Here is a 17,577-nt window from a genome sequence, read left to right as displayed (position 1 = left end):
ATCAGTTATTGGCTATGGGATGCTGAGGGAGTGGATAACTTCCTAGCACGGTGGCTTCTGCTCTGCCAAGGGCAATTCTTCAGGAAGCAGGCAGCTGCTGTGAGCAATACTCAGAGAAGCTGGGAGATGAGTGCATCCTCCTGGGCAAGGCACCAATAGCATCCACTGGGGGTGTTTATCATAACTGTGGAAATATTTTGCACTTCTTTCGAAGGTCCCAGCTCCTTAGTGTGTGTAACCAGGAGGTACACAACTAGAACTGCATTCATGAGGCAGCAGCAGTGGGAAGCAGTAAGGTGATCTAGAGACACTTTATTTATTACTCACTAAGTCCTGAAAAGTGCTTGCAAATATAGAAAGTGCAGGTAGAGATGATCAATAATAACTGACTATAGTGTCTTCCCTTCATTGCTATTCAGGTCTCGCTTTCCAATAAGACACTTTATAATTCATTCCTAAGTGTTGGAAGTGGGAGAGAGAGAGAGAGGGAGAGGTGGCACAGGAACGAGGTCGGGGGGAAGAGAGACTACGTCGGATGACAATGTCTCAGTTGTCATTTCAGGTTCTGGCTGCTCTCTCCACTGTACAGAAAAAGCCACCAAATAGAGGGCAAACTGCCCCCAGGTCTCCCCAGAACACCCCTTTTCCTAATCCCTAGGGGTAAGTGCAGGAGGCCCTGAGCATCTAATGGAGTCAGACACTAAGTTAAAACACCCAAGAGTCCCAGTTTCTATGCAGCCTGAAGAAAAGGCAGAGTGCTATTTCCCGACTTTGGTGGCAGTTGAAAAATGAAAAAGACTTGTGGGTGTGGGGCAAAGGCTGCCCCAGAATGCCCAAACTTTAGCTTCAATAAACCTATGATAGCCATAACAAGACAGTGCTGGGGCAGAAAAGAGAGTCATACAGGGTCTTTTGCTCTGGCAGAATCATCCTGGTTGAGCGACCAAATAGTCTACTCCCACCTGCCTCCTCTGATGTGCATATTTAGTGACACCATTTGGGTTTCTCCAACAGTCTTTCATATGTGTGTATTTAGAAAGAAGGATCTGGTCACCAGAAGCTCAGATGCTAATAACTCTTAACAAAATGCATTCACACTGAACAAGTGAACACTCAACCTAACAGAGCACCTGTGGCCCTGTGCTGCTAGGAGTGAGGTGGGTTTCTGCAGCGCTGTTTGCCATTCACCATCAGCATCAGAATCAGCATGAGCTTAGTGACTGCTTGTTGCCTGGTTTGCAATGATAATGACAATGATGGTGATGATGATGATGATTATGACGTAAATGAGCCCAGACCAGTTTTAGTGCTGCCTATTTTGAAATTTAAAAATCCATAAGGACAGGAACTGAATTCAGGTAGCACTGGGCTACAGGCAGATGACTGGTGACTGCTTGTTGGCTAGCTTATATGAATTCTTACGATGACCCTGAAGTAATTGATGATGAGGAGGAGGAGGGGGAGGAGGAAGATCTGGGAAAACATCACCTGGCCTTCAGTAGCTAATACATAGTAGTAATGAATGATTTTCTCTGGGCTGGAATAGGAATTCATGGTATGGACATGGAGAAGGAGGCTCTAGACCAAAACAGATAAGATAAGCATGGTCCATTTTCAAGATATTGTGAAGAGTACAGGTTGAGCAATCCAAAAATCTAAAATGCTCCGAATTCTGCAACTTTTTGAGTATCAACATGATGCTCAAAGGAAATGCTCATTGGAGCATTTTAGATTTCAGATTTTCAGATTGGAAATGCTCAACCAGTAAATATAATGCAAATATTCCCAAATCCGAAATCTAAAACACTTCTGGCCCCAAGCATTTCAGTTAAGAAACATTCATTCCATACTGAGGTGGAGGCTAAGAATCTTGAATTTTATTTACCAGGTAAGGAAACACCATCATTAGCAGGGTTTCCTAACCTCATCAGTACTGACATTTTGGAACAGATAATTCTTTGCTGTGAGGGTCTGTCCTGTGTGCTGTGGGGTGTTTAGCAGCATCCCTGGCCTCCACCCACTTGGCGCCAGTAGCACACCTCCAGTAGTTACTGTTTAAAGTATCTCTGGACATTACCAAATGGCCCTACGGGAGGTCAAGCACCCTCGCTGAGAAGCACTTAGCTAAGACAAACAGGAGACACCACAGAGCAGTCGACAGAGGACAGCCCTAAGCAGAAGAAGAAATATCAGGCTGAAGGTGGTTCCTGCAGGGAGAGAGACGGTCCTCTTCCAGAGAAAAGAGCTGTCACGACACTAAAGGAGGACCCAGAGGCAGGACTTCAGAGCAGCAACCTCACAGAGCCATGATTCTGAAGCAGTCTCAGTGCCTGCTGTCACCATCTCGGACGCGGCAGGCCCCACTCACCTTGGCTAGAGCCGCACCTGACTCACCCCAGTCAGGGAGATGCCATTGCCCTCCTGAGGCTCTCTCATTTGGAAAGCACCTTCTTCAAGGCATCCAAGGGAAGCCAGAGCTGCTCTTGAGCAGGGCTTTGAGATGTTTTCGAGAAGGCCAGGTCCCTCCCTCCACAAAGGAAACACCCAGGGAGTAGAGAGGGAAGGGGCAAGCCCTCCCTTGCAGCAGCAAGGTCGACCCAAGCCGGAAGTGGAATCCTCCAGCGAAGCTGCCCCAGCGACCCAAACAGGAAGTGGAATCCTGCAGGGAGGCTGTCCGGAGCCCCTCTGCCTGCTACAGGTCCCTGTAAAAATGGTAGAATAGGCCGGGCGCGGTGACTCAAGCCTGTAATCCCAGCACTTTGGGAGGCCGAGGCTGGTGGATCACGAGGTCAAGAGATTGAGACCATCCTGGTCCACATGGTGAAACCCCGTCTCTACTAAAAATACAAAAAATTAGCTGGGCATGGTGCCGCGTGCCTGTAATCCCAGCGACTCAGGAGGCTGAGGCAGGAGAATTGCCTGAACCCAGGAGGCGGAGGTTGCGGTGAGCCAAGATCGCGCCATTGCACTCCAGCCTGGGTAACCGGAGCGAAACTCCGTCTCAAAAAAAAAAAAAAATGGTAGAATAAGTTCTAGAAAATGCAAAATGTGATTGAAGGCCATGCGACATTTTAAAACTACACCTTGGTTTCCAAAGAAACAATGCTATTATGAGAGACCCTGCCTCATTAGCCTCGGTTACTGTCAGCATGTGTCTGAGCACAATGCCCCGTGGTTTTATGTTGGACAGCAACTCAGCTGAGATGCCGCCTTCTCTTCCTCAATCGGATTGAGAATGACGGCTTCACCCGGGGCTCTGAAGCAGCTGGCGTCTCACTGAGACACCTAGATCCAGAACAAAGGATCACCAGGATGAAGCTCCACCACTGCACAGCTGAGGAATGTGCATTGCACCCAGCGGTGACTGGGGCTCGGGCTCTGGAGCCAGTGTGGCTCCTCACAGGCTTGTGTTCTGGAGGGACTGAAATCTTCTCCCAGCAAATGGTGGACAAGGTGGGGTCCCTGGAGCAAAGAGCAGCATGCAGGGCTGGGCTGTACCTGGGGTGTCAGTGCCCCCTGCAGAGATTAACTGGGCCCACAAAGGGGACTCCCTGAGGCATCTAATAAAAAGGGTGAAATAATCTAATGAGTGCAGCCACACAGAATGAGCAGGTATAGGGGAGAGAAGGAATTCACGGAGGTGCTGGCACGAAATGGGGCAGGCTTTGTAGGGCTCCCATAGCTTCACCCTTAGGCCCAGGGCAGCTCCTAGGGCCCCAAGCCGATTTTGAGCCCCCAGCAAGACAGGGAGCAGGGAGTCCCTAGAGCTTCAGTGTTCTGATATGAAAAAGTAGGATAACGAGGCCTAACCACAGGTGACTGTGAGAACAAGGAAGAGCACAGGAGAAGGTGCTTCACGGGCCCTTAAGTGTGGAGCAGATGCTGGTTGTTACTGGCCTAATTCCATATGCTTTACAAATGGTACTTTCATTGTAATAAAGCATCTGCATTTCTATGGGAGAAGTTCTAGGGTTATTGTAACTCCTGATAAGAAAATAGTATGTCTATGAGAGAGCTTGACCCTAAAGCTTTCAAACAGTTTGCAAACAGGCCTAGGCTCCCTGCCAGAGCAGGCCGGGACTCTCCTGGGATGCCAGGCTCTGGGGCAGTTTCAGAGACAGCAACCCAAAGCCATGCCAACCCTCTTCTAAAGGCACAAAAATCCCTGCAGGCTCCCGGGCAAACACCCAACTGACCCTCAATGTGGGGACCAACAGTGGGAGGGAAGCTATAACCTGACTCCAGACTAGCAAAGACAATGAGCTGGAACCCAGCTGCTTTCTGCTCTTCCTATTGGATCTGGTCCATTCAGAAAGGCCTTGGCAGCACTCCGAAGCCACATCTTCTGTGGCAGGTTGTCGGCAAAAACAACGGTGATGACCTTCCCCTCCCACATGGTTAATGTTCCTCTCCTCTCAGCATGAGCAGGGATCTGGGGTGCGTCTGTGACTTCCTATGACGCATGGGATCAGCAAAAGTGATGTCTTATATCTTCCAGCTTTGCTTGGAAGCTGTACGTGACCTTGTAACTTCTACTGTCTTGAATGGCCCTTGACATCCACTTAAGGGAGCTCCCTCTAGAGCCCTTCATGAAAGGCCGCATGAAGACAGAGGCTCTGATACCATATTAACCATGTCTTTTTGTGTATTCTGATGCTTCGGTGTCTAGGGCCTTGCTTACTTTGGCAGGCCTGTCCCACCCAGGGTTAGCCATTTCCTAGAGACAGCAAACAACTTGCCCATGAGTGTGCTTTTCAGACACAACCTAACCAGTCCAGAGCTCCTGCCCCAGCTACCTACTTCTTCAGCCTTCCACAGGACTCACACACTCTAGGCCACTATTCCTCTGCCCTAATCACTCCAGGGCCAGGAACCAGACTACTAGGGACAGCCCCTATGCCCAGAGCATGTGGAAATTACTCACACTATAGTAGCTAACCTTAACCTGGTTCACCTTGCCTCACTCATTCCTTCCCCTGGAAACCACAATAAAGGCGCTTGCCCATGTTTTCCCATCACTCCTGCCTTCTCAGTGACCACAGTGCCTCCCTATGTGCTCCTGCATGGCATAGTACTTTTCGTTCTCTTGGGATCTGTGAGTCACAAACTGCCTTTTCAGTGGTAATCGACTCTTGACCTGTTGGTCTCTCTGCACCTGAAGAATAATAAGACATATATGTATATATTTTTAAAACAAACTACAATTTATTTAATTAAGCATAAAGTTACTTTCCCATTTGTCAACAACCACAGTAGACCTGGTGTCCTGGTGGAGGAAACATCATCCTACGGTCTTGTTCCCACCGAGGTGACAGGAACCCAGTGTCAGAAGGAGCCCTGTGAGGATCCGGTAACCCACCACAGGTTGATTCTCCTCTTTCATTGGTACTCTGACGATACAGAGGATTCCCTGGGCCTCTTGAGCCTCTTCCTTTCCCCCCAGGAAGCAAAGCTGAGAGTCTGAGTGGACCCTCCAACAGATTTGGAGGACAGAGAAAAGCTCTAGTTTCACATGAAGGTCCACCCATTGGTGAGGGACCGTACAGGGAATGTTCTCTGCCAAATGCCCTATTTGGAACATCAAATGCATCAGGATCTTTTCCTAAGAGTTTAAATTTAAACTCTATTTCAGTTAATTTTTGTCTGCTGTGGGCATTTTCTTTCCTTAAATCATTGAGGTTTCCCTCAGCAGTCCAAGCTGCCAGCTGATCACGATGTGCTTTTTCCTCATAGGCAATGGTCCACCGTTGATAGTGATCAATAGTTCTCTTGAGTTCTTCTTCGAGATCTTTGGCTCGCTTTCTGTAGGTCTCCAGCTCCTCGGTGGGATGAACGATCTTTTTGTCTACTTTAGAAAGTTTCTCTTCTTTCTCTAACTGGCTGTTCTCCTGTAGTGTTAATTTCCTATAGAGTCTCATTTCATTTTCTTGATAGAACTGAGCCATTATTTTAAGTTTCTGTTGAAGCTTCTGATTCTCACTTTCTAAATGTGTGTTTTCTGACTGCAAAGATGCTTGTTGAGTCTGAAGATTTTTAGTACACTGTGTAAGCTCTTCCTTTGTTTTTTCAACTTCAGATAACTGAAAATCAATTTGGTTTCTTTCTCCTTCCAAGATTTTCAAAGAAGCATTTAACTTAGCAGCATGAATCAGTTTCTTCGAAGCTCCTTCTGGAGGATGATCTGAGTTAGCACCATCTTCTGATTCACTGTTCATTGGTAATTTCCAGTTCTCATCTTCCATTATGTCTTCTCCAAGCACAGCAGCCCAGTCTTTCATCTTCAGCCAGCGTTCCGTCAGAGTCTCGATGTGATTGTCTTTATCGTTTAGAACTTGCTCTGCGTGTGCTCCGGAGTCTTCCAATGTTATTTTTTGTTTATTAAGTTCACTCACTTGTTCTTTCCATACTTCAGCTTCTTGCAAAAGCTGTTTCTGGCTTTCCTGAAGTTGAGAATTTTCATTCAAGGCATCTTTTATCGCTATCTTCAGTCGTTCTTCATTCATTTGAGATATCTTGAAGATGATTTTGGCTTCAGCTACTTGTGATTTGAGGGATTTTGACTTATCTTCTAGAGACTGTATCGTTTTTGAAATATCTGTCATCAGTTGCTTTTGTTCAGAATGTTTTGATTTCTGTTCTGTTAACTCTTTTTTGAGACCAAGTATCTCATCCTCAAGTTCATCATTGGACCTGCTCCGCTTTTCACATGTTGTCTCCAAACTTCGTGCCTCTGCTGCCTCGTCCTCAAAGCTGGCCTCCTTTAAAGATGACTCTACTTCACAGCATTCATGCTCTTTTTTAAGTAGGGTAAGGTTTTCAAGTAGTTTACATTTTTTGTCAATTAGTTCAGAAAGCGCACTGGCAAGCTTTTTCTCTCTCCTCTCATAAAGCCGACTCCTAACCGATCTCCAACTTCTCCACAAAAAAATGGGAACAGCAAAAACTCCAACAATAGCTGCCCACATCACGAATTCCCATGGAAACTCGTGGGAATTAGAATCTGTGATCATATTTTGAGGCAGTGCTGCCATAACCCTGCGTAGCTCCACCAGGACCAACCCAAAATAGGGCTGAGAGGTAGACCCGGGCTCTGCACAGCGCTAAGGCTGCTCTGATGGTCCCCACAGTAACTGGGGCAACAATAAGCAGCAGAGAACGCGCAGCCTTCCATTTGGAACCCAAATCCACCGGAGCAGACCACTGCAGAGCTGGCTGCGGGGGGGAGCTTGGGGCACACACAAGTCTCACAGGCCCATGCTGCCCACCCCGCCCCTGTGTTACACTTTACATCCTGAGGCAGCGCTAAAACCTATATTTTAAAACAATACCACATGGAGAGAGACTCAGGTGATCCAGCCACCCAGCTATGCCCATCCCCCAGCTGACACCCTAGGAAATGTAGCCTTGTGCATGATCCCAGGTGAGGCCAGCAGAAGAACCTCCCAGCTGACAGAATGATAAGCAATAACAAACTATTGTTTTAAGTCCCTAAGCTTTGGGGTCATTTGTTATGCAGCAGTAGGTAACTGAAATAGTTGCCACCTTATCAATTTGGTGTTTCAGTATTTGTGGTCTGAAATAATTAATTTAGGCAATTGACTAAGATTATGCCTCATGGTAAATTCTGATAGGTAATTTTATACGTAAAATACACATTTTCTTATTGACCTTTGCTTCATTGAAGAGAGATTTATTTAGCTCCTCCCAAATGAGACAGATTATGCTTTCTAGATTAACTCCTTCCAGGAAAGGGCTCACCTCTGCCTAGCACGATCCTCAGTATCTCATGTACAACAGAAAAATGCTCATCTCGTCCCCAGAAGGCCCAGTGCTGGCACATAGAGAGTGCTCCTCTTCCCTGTCCATCAACTGACCTGCTCTGTGTCCATTTCTGAAACACTGGCACTCCTTCAGCACGGATGATGCACTGCCCTGCAGTGAGCCGTCATCTCCCCCAAGTGCATGTATCGCCAGCTCACCCGGAAAGCTCTCTCCTTCAGGAGAGGAACCAAACTACCCACAAAATATCCTTCATGTACTCGGTGTTCTATAAATATTTTTGTTTAATCGGTTTCAGGAGATCCGGAGACTCTTTTTGTTTTTGTTAGTTTTTGCCAGACACCAGTTGGCTGTTCTGAAGCCGGCACCCATGTTGACCTGATCGTGGGTGCTCACATTGAAGCAGAGGTCACATCTGCCATTCCCCTGCCCACAGCCTCCATTGACTTTTCAACTTGTCCTGAGACAGAGCCTCCACGGCCCTCCATGCACTGGCCCCAGCTCCCTCTCCTCCCCACCCGCTCCCTCCCACTGCTCTGCTTCTGCCTCCTACACCCCCTTGTCTTTCCCTGAACACAGCAAGCCCGCTGCTGCCTCGAGGCTTTTGCACTTAGGTTTCCTCTGCCTGGACCACCCTTACTTCAGGCACTCACATGCTGGGTCCCTCAAGGGTTTGTTTGAATGGCACCTGTCACTGTGGCAGCTCCCACCCTCACGCCAGCCCTGCATGCTCTATCTCCTTTCCTTCCCTTGTCTTTCTCCCTATCTGTCTTCCTCCATCATGGTCTGACATGCCATGGATTCATTTATTTGTTGGTCATTCTGTAAACGTCCAAAAGGGCTGAGATGTGGCTGTTTCCCAGTCTCAAGGACAGTGCGTGCGGCAGGTATTCAGTGACTATTGCAAAGTGAATGGACACATGAGAGGGAGGCAGAGCTCCTGGGACCTGTGTTTCCCATTCACGCTTGTTCTTTGTGCTGCTACCTGTGGCTGTTCTGCAAACAGCCTTCTCCGTGTCACGTGGGGGCAGCAGCCTCATTGGCACCTGAGCCATGGCTGGCACATCCTCCACAGAGCTCCCAGCCCACAGTGTGTTCTCGGGAATCTGATCCCTTACTAAAGGCTGTGGGGACTAGAGAGAGGGTTTGCATGTACACTCTTTGGCCACATTTTCAAAATTTCCCTCTAAACATCTTTCTCTTTCTTTCACTGAGTTCCTACCTAATCATCGCCACCTTGTTTCCCTAGGACCACTTCAAGAGGCCTCTCCAGTGCCTAGACCCAATAGGCAATGCTCTGCAGCTCCACGTGCCCCAGACATGCGGGCTTTCCCCCAGAGCAGCACTGACCTCACTGTCTGCCCACTCAGCCCTGCTCTTCTGCCCCTCACTGCCTTGTAAGCTCAAGGGCAGGAACAATGGCCCCTGTGTCCAGTGCAGTCCTGGCATGTAGTTGACATTTAATGAATGCTCACTGAATGGATGAATGAATACATACATGAATGAAGCAGAAAAAATACTGAGGAATCAGAAAAGGCAGACAGATGGAAATGACATAGAAGGAAGTTCAGAGTTAGAGAATTTACCCTTGTGAACCAAGTATTCTGCCTGCCATTCAGGACCGATAGGTGTCCACTAAACACAGCTTTCCAAGGACAGGAGTTTCACAGCTTCCCCTCTTCCTCTTCCTGGCCAGAGCCTGTTGATTCAGACACCAAATAAATAAGTAGATGAGTGGGCAAACTGCATTCTCAGGGTTCAGTCTGTGCCAATGTTGTCCTAAAGCTAATGCTTCATGTGGAATGCAGTTGAGGTCATGGGGTTGAAGAAGAAACGTCCTCCCCCTCCTCTTGGACACTCTTTTCCCCCAAGGGGCAGTGTAAGAGTCTTCAATCTCTTCCCAAAAAATTCTAAGGAGATACATTAAATCTAAACAAATAACTAAGGAGCTCAGTGAGGCAGTTTGCTTTTACCAGTGGCATTTTGAAATTTACCAGGAGGCTTTTTAAGAAAAGGTATTGGCACCAAAGAAATGGGAGGGGTGCTCCTGAAAGGGGCGATGCAGCAGCATGAACCTCGTGGAATGACTGTAATTATACTGTCTCCTGCTCTCTAAGCCAGTGACAACATGTGCTTAGAGAGCTCTTCCGTGATGAGCAGACACCTCATTCCTCTTTTCCTGGATTTGCAGCTGCATTGCAGAGGCAGCTTAAAATAACCTAAACCCAGGCCAGGCTGCAACTGATGTGAGACCCTCCAGGCTACAGAGCCCAGGGCAGCACCACATAGAGTCTGCAGCCATTATGCTGCATGTCCTTCTGGGAATGCTAATGACCAGAGGTTTGGGACAGCAAGGAAATACAGCCTACCCTCATCTATTCCCTTTTCTCCTGGAAGAGATGTCTGCAGGACAAACATCTGGAACCTCTAGGAAAGAAACACTGCTACACAAGCTCTAAAGGTGACAAATAAAATCACCACAGCCTGTTGTCACCAGGCAGGCCTGTGGTGATCAAGCAGCATGGCTGGGATTTGGGGTGCATTTGGGAGGACCCAGGCAGAAAGAGAATGGCAGAGGCTGCCAGCCTGCTGCACAGCTGCAAACACACACCGAGAGACAGACAGGCAAAGCTGACATCTGTCAGGGAACAATTAGCTGCCATCAAGCCCTTAGCCTCTGCTCAGCCCTCTGCAGGGTGTGAATGTTTGCAGATGTCTTTCTGTTCTAACACCGTCTCTTCTTCACACACATTGAGAAAATGGAAGCTGAGAGTACATGCTGCAAGAAGTAGTCACTTGATTCCCAAGGTCAGTTTAGCCCAGGAACAATGACCCGTTCCACAGGTGCTGTGGGCCAACACACATAGAGTCGGATTGTGTAACTAGTCATATAACACCTCATTTAGTCCCTGAATAATGCTATGAGGTGGGTCATATTCAGCTCGTTTCATGCACAGGGAAACTGATGCTTAGCGGGCTGAGCAGCCTGTCACCAAGGTGGAGAAAGCCAGGCAAGTGGAGTCCAGACAGGTATGGCTGTCACACTGGAAACGCCGGTGCTCTCCTGCTCCCCTTGCAGGTGGAGACTGACTGCAGCATCTCAGGCCAATCCCAGGGAACAGGAGGGGCAGCTCCCACCTGAGGTGTAGGGGGCTGGAAGGGACATACCTCTTGGGGACACAGCGCTGATTCCTGGGACTCCACACTTAGGCCACCTGCCACCATGGTAGGCGGGGGCTGGAGCTGTGAGTTCAGCCTCTGACTCTGCTATCTGGGCAAGTCCCACCACCTCCCTGAGTGGCAGTGGTTAATTGCACTGCCCGAGAGCCGGCCATAGAGCGCATTAGCTGAGAGACCCTGGCTCCCGAGTGTGGCCCACAGAGCAGCAACCTCACAGCACCTGGGCCCCAGCCCACAGCTACTGAGTCAGAATCTGCACCCCAGCAAGACCCTGATTCCAGGGACGCATGTTAGAGTCCGGGATGCCTTTCTGAGGCCCACGCTTGAATTCCGGCTTCAAATCCTGGTTTGGCCATTTAGTGGCTGTGATTCCAGCTGTTGCTTCATTACTCTGTCAGGAATCGATTCAGGTTTGTGGGCCTACATCTTATACAATCTGGAGTATTTTCCTTAAGAAAAGAAGGATGTAAAATTACAAATACAAAATTAGGAGCAAAAGTGATGTCTGGAATGTAAAGACTTTGCCGCCGATTACAAATATCGAAGAGCTGACAAGAACCGAAAACACGCAAACAATCCAGATACCTGATTTCATGTTTCTATCAACCAGTGCACTTCTGCAACACTTTATCCTTATTTTGGGGCCCTGATGGACTCTTCATCTGGCTAGGATTTTATAAAAGATAATTCAGGCTTTCCCTTAACCAGGCTGATAGAAATGTTTCACTAGGAGAGTTGGAATGTGTAGAATATGCCCCTTCACGAGTAGACATACTCAATAGATGGAACACTGCTATCGCTTTCTGCCCTCAAAATACAACAGCTGCAGTGAATTGTATTTCTTGCAACTGCCATTGAAGAAGAAAAGAATCCATGATGTGCTTATAAGCATATAGGCCTCATTAAGTACATTCCTGACAAGAGAGGGCTTTGTTGATGAGAATCGACTCTGCTAACAGTTTTACATGTCAGATAATTGGGAGAATTCTCCACAGTAGCTTTGGACTCCATGTGCTACAGGTCTGGGGTTCCTCTATTGTTAATGTCCCGCTACATAGATGCAGAGACGCCCCTGTCACCATGCCCCTGGGTGAGTCAGGAAGTGGACAGAGGGAGTAGTCCTGGGTCCTGGAAGCCATTCCTGTACAGGGAGCACCTGATACACAGGAGTGGGAGCAAATCATCAGAATAGATCTCGCTCATTCAAATAGTTGTATCCCCAAGTCAATGACCTTTTCCCCTGAAAATCACTGACGCTTGACACAGGGAACGTGCATGTGCTGGAGGGAACATCGGCAAGAGGAAACCTGTCTTAACCAATTACAAGTGAAATATTAATAACCCATTTTACAAAACTTCCAAACACATGACCAAGAGAACGCATGGCTGGGCCCTTCCAGAGCCTGACAGGGGCCTGAGCATCACAGAAGCCTTGAGGGCGGAGCTTCAGTGAACGGCCCAGTGAGTGGCCTCGGCACTCTGGTGTCAGTTCTTTCTCCATGAAATGGCGGGAACGATAGTATTTTACATGTGGGCTGTGTGAGCTGGGAGAATGGGTATGTAAAGGGTTTCTATGTACCTATCATGGTGCCTGGCACATATTTACTGTTCAAAAAGTGGTGGCCGTCATCAATGCATTCTTCCCTTGTTGAAAATGTCTTATTTTAGTCTGTATGTTAGTCTAGAGAAAGGAGCCACATGGAGCCAGGCGCCAGCTTGGGTTTGGCCCTTCCAGCCATCCAAGCATGGACCCAGCCCAGCTCTCCTTCCTAGGTTTGCATCCCAGGAGGGCCTGGCTCCCTGGGGTGCCATTGTCCCAGAGCTCCTCAGGGTCACCTCAAATCAGTTACCCAAGAAATCCTTACATTTCATCTTTTCAATCATCCACCCAAAATATATTTTACCTCAGAGATTTTTCTTCTGAGAATCCTCTTTAAACACACTCTTTCCTCTTTCAATTAAACCAGCAAGAATTCAAATGCCCTCCACCTCTTTCTTCCCTTCCACCCCCTCCACTCTTCCTCCCCTTCCTCCCTTCCTCCCTTCCACCCCTTCCTCCCTTCCTCCTTCCACTCCTTCCTCCCTTCCTCCTTCCACTCCTTCCTCCCTCCTCCCTTCCACCCCTTCCTCCCTCCTCCCTTCCACCCCTTCCTCCCTCCTCCCTTCCACCCCTTCCTTCCTCCTCCCTTTCTCTCTTCCTCCCTTCCCCCCTTCCTCCCTTCCACCACTTCTTCCCTTCCTCCCCTTCCTCCCTTCCTACCCTTCCTTCCTTCCTCCTTCCACCCCTTCCTCCTCCTCCCTTCCACCCCTTCCTCCCTTCCTCTTTCCTCCCTTCCTCCTTCCACTTCTTCCTCCCTCCTCCCTTCCACCCCTTCTTCCCTCCTCCCTTCCACCCCTTCCTTCCTCCTCCCTTTCTCTTCCTCCCTTCCCCCCTTCCTCCCTTCCACTCCTTCCTCCCTCCTCCCTTCCACCCCTTCCTCCCTTCCTCCCTTCCTCTGCCCTCTGAGCATTCCCGCACATGATTCTCCAGCCTCTTTCTCACTGCATCCTCAGGTCTGGGAAGCAGAGTGACTCCCCTGAGGTGATCCAAACTCAGGTCTGTCTGGCTCACCAGTGTTTTATTCATTCCCTTATGCAGAGGAGGGGAAGTAAGGTCCTCTTAATACTAACCTGTGGGCTAAAGCCCTAGTTCCCCACCTGCTGACCAGGAGGACATTCCCTAAAGAGCATGAATGTGACTTATGGATGCCAGCCCACCCACCTCCCAGCCCCACACGGCACCTGCAGACATTGCTACTGGGGGAAGTCCTAATGTGTATGATAAATTCTATTGTTTGCTGAGAACGAGGGCAAGGAAAACATGGCCACCAGCTCCTCCCTCCCCCCATGGAAAACTGCTTGGGGCTTTCTAAAGTAGCAAAACAGTATATGTATATCATACACCAGTTAAAACAATTCTTTAAGCCCGGGGTATGTGACTCTGCCCCTGTGGCTCCCTCACGGAGAATGCTTTCTAGTTTGTCTATATTCAGAGGTAAGCAGGCACCAGCTGCCTCACTAATTTATTTTTGTTCCATGATAAAACACAGAACACCTGTTTTTTTTTTTAATAATAATCCCCTGTTCAGTGAGAATAAATTAGTGGGTGAGCGTCTGCTCGAGGCCCTCAGCCCGGAATGCTCTTAGCCCCCTGAGGCTCTCAGCTCAGAAGGCTGTTGCCCACCCCGCCATAGTCCCCCACTTTGCTGTTCTATCTGGGTGTCTGTTCCTTACTTCCTTCAGTGCCTCTGGGGTGGGGGTCCCTACAGCTGAGCTGGTCTTGGAACAGCACCATGGAGCTCCACAGGGCAACTGCTCCTTCCTGTAAGTGACTTGCCAGTGGATCAGTGACATCCAAGGTCTCTTCTTTCTCAACAAATGGCAGCAGATTGGTGGGTATGTAATGCTGCCAGATTGAGGGCAAGTTTTACTAAGCTTGAGTAAGGGACTGAGGGCAGCTGGGGACAAAGAGGAGTTTGCCCCAGAGAGGGTGATCAGGGAAAGAAAGACAGGGAGAGTGCAGAAGCAGGAATTCTAGAGGCAATCATATAATTCAAGAACAAAGATGGACAGGCACCCCTAGGTTCCTGAATCCCCCAATCTTCTCACATATCCAGGTACCCTCCCACACCTGAGACAATCCAGTCGGCTGTTTTCTGGGAGATGCTAGGGAAACCCACCTGCTGCTCAGGACTGGTGTCCCCAGTGAGCCCTGCGGTTTAAAGACAGTGGTTTTCAGGGCTGTGCAGAAGAGCTCTGTGCTAAAAGCAATTCTGCTACTTGCTAAGTATGTGCTGGGCAAATTACTTAACATCTCTGAGTTCACTTCCCTGAGCTGAAAACACGTTGATGGGGCTTAAACAAGATGATGGAAGTGCCTGCAGCAGCACCCGATAGATCACATGTCACAATCCTGGGTTGACCCTGGTCTCTGCCCCAGGGAGTTCTGAATTCTCATGTCCCAAACTGCAGACTCAGTGCCCTCCGAGAATGTTGCCCCTCTCCTCTCACCTCTAGATGTTTGAGTAACTTCTTCCTGTTTATTGAGAGATCCACCCAGTGTCCGCTTGTTCCCTTCTGTCCCTCTGGGATTTTCTTCCATCAATTTTTGCTTCCTTTTTCGTACCTGTCACCTGAGCTTCTAAATATTGATCTCTCTTCATCCTAACAATATTTCCGTGCCTCATCCCTGCTCAAATGTGATCTTCCTTCTTTTTACCATCACACTTCTCAAAATAATGATTGGCATTTCTTGAATGTTTCTCTCGAAGGTCCTCTGTGAACTATTAGTGCCAATTCCAGCCTTGCCTCAGGGTCAGCACTTCCTCCTGCTGCCTCTGCACCTTCAGCTCCATCCTGGAACTTTCCTGACAGCCCCTCGGTCGTCATCACAACTCATCTGTATCATTTAATGCAACTGACACTTCCCTCTTTAAATATCTTTCTCAATGTCTGGATATTTTGGAAATGTACACTGCAGTATAAGGGGGTGGAAAGACACGATGTCCGGGATTTACTTTAAATTACTTCAGCAAATAAGAAAAGGAAAAGGAGGAATAGAAGAAGTAAAAATGATACACAAAATCTTGACCATTATTTAATTCAAGATGTTCGGGGTGGGTATATGGGGATTCACTCTTAGTCTCTGTATTTCTGTATACAAACCATCAACATTTCCCATGATAATTTTAAAAATTATTTTTATTTAGTAAGTGTTTGGAACAAGGTCTCGCTCTGTCATCCAGGCTGGAGCACAGTGGTGCAATCACAGCTCCCCGAAGCCTTGACCTCCTGGGCTCAACTGATCCTCCCACCTCAGCCTCCTTGGTAGCTGGGATTACTGGTACATGCTACCATGCCCGGCTAATTTTTGTATTTTTAGTAGAGACAGGATTTCACCATATTGGCCAGGCTGACCTTGAACTACTGACTTCCTGATCTGCCGGTCTTGGCCTCCCAAAGTGCTGGGATTACAGGGGTGAGCCACTGTGCCTGGCCAGAATTTTATTTTTTTATATTTAATAATTATTGGTATTATGATCTATTTCTTGTGATAAATTATGTTGTACTAGTAATTTTAACAATTTAATCCAGAAAAAATAAAATTCTATGAGCAGGAAATATAAATTTCCATTTCGATACTTCTTTTTTTTTTTTTTTTTTGAAACGGAGTGTAATGGGCCGATCTCGGCTCACCGCAACCTCCACCTCCCGGGTTCAGGCAATTCTCCTGCCTCAGCCTCCTGAGTAGCTGGGATTACAGGCACGCAGCACCATGCCCAGCTAATTTTTTGTACTTTTAGTAGAGACGGGGTTTCACCATGTTGACCAGGATGGTTTCGATTTGTTGACCTTGTGATCCACCCGCCTCGGCCTCCCAAAGTGCTGGGATTACAGGCTTGAGCCACCGCGCCCGGCTCCATTTCGATACTTCTTTCAGCAGTATGACAGAATGACCAGTAAGACTTTTAAGCATGAAAAAGATAACTGGGATAAAATTCTATCAGGAAAGTAGAATGAAGGTATGATTTTATAAAGCATGTCTAAGAATTTGAGAGAAGAAATTTGGGTGTGGTCACTGACACATGAAATTAAACAAAAACAAGTAGATCATGTACCTACTGGTATTTTGAGGGAGTGTCACTGCCAAAGAAACTAACATTGGATGTTCCAGCTTCTAAACAACTTTCCTGTTACGGGCTGCATTCCCCAGCTCCTTTCCGCCACTCCCAATCCACATATTGAAATCTAACACCAGTAACTTATAATGAAACTGCATTCGGAGATAAGAACTTTAAAGATGCAATTAGATCAAAATGAGGCCTTTAGTTCTGCCCTAATCCAATTTGACTAGCGTGCTTTCATAAGAAGAAGAAATTTGGGAAAGCGGGGCGGGAGCGGATAGATGATTTTCAGGAGGAAGGAGAAAAAGCATTGATGTAAACTTATGATTTTTAAGACTTTTTTTGTGAGTTTGTGTGTGTGATGGACGATGGCGGGTACCATATCACCGTACTGTTCAGATTCAACTGGATCTATTTTACTTCTGTCACTATTTACAATTGCACTTTTTTAAGTGCACTTTTTTCAACTACTTAAACATTTTAGACAGCTTCTTGATGTGCAAATCCAGAATGGGGCAGGGTGGGGTGGGGATGGGGCGTGGGTGCAGACGCTTGGGCAGCGCCAGTTTCGTTAGAATCCCTTGGCAGCGGCCGCTGTGGCCCAGAGAGTAGGAAGCAGTTCCTGTCTCACGTCCACCTCTCGGCAATATGTGAGACCTGTACCAGAAACACTTCCTGTCTCAGTTTAGCTCATCTGTAAAGCTGGGAGACTACTGCCTTGCAGGGTTGGAAAGAAAAGAGACAAGTGCAAAGCAAAGGAATCCCGACCCAAGGCAACAGGACTGGGGGTGACTCTGTCGGGTCTCCAAACTCCCTGGCGCCTGAGCCTGCCTCGCGGTGCACTGTGCGGACGAGTCCCCTGGCCATCCCAGCCCCGCCCCGCCCCTCCTCGCCCCGCCTCGCCCCGCCTCGCCCCGCCTAGCCTAGCCCCGCTCCGCCTCAGCCCCGCCCCCGC

At 48.1% G+C, this 17,577-nt stretch overlaps 1 protein-coding gene across 1 annotated transcript; it reads right to left on the bottom strand.

The window, feature by feature from the left end:
- Positions 1 to 3,577: 3,577 nt before the first annotated feature.
- On the bottom strand, positions 3,578 to 7,254 carry LOC118153108 (melanoma inhibitory activity protein 2-like). The gene is given in 2 exon segments (XM_078347988.1): positions 3,578 to 7,093; positions 7,096 to 7,254. Coding segments are annotated over 2 exon segments (1,929 nt in total). The 5' UTR covers positions 7,172 to 7,254; the 3' UTR covers positions 3,578 to 5,240.
- Positions 7,255 to 17,577: the final 10,323 nt, after the last annotated feature.

The sequence above is a fragment of the Callithrix jacchus genome, chromosome 1 (assembly GCF_049354715.1).
Source record: "Callithrix jacchus isolate 240 chromosome 1, calJac240_pri, whole genome shotgun sequence".
NCBI classification, from domain to species: Eukaryota; Metazoa; Chordata; class Mammalia; order Primates; family Cebidae; genus Callithrix; species Callithrix jacchus.
This window is presented reverse-complemented; position numbering and strand designations above follow the sequence as displayed.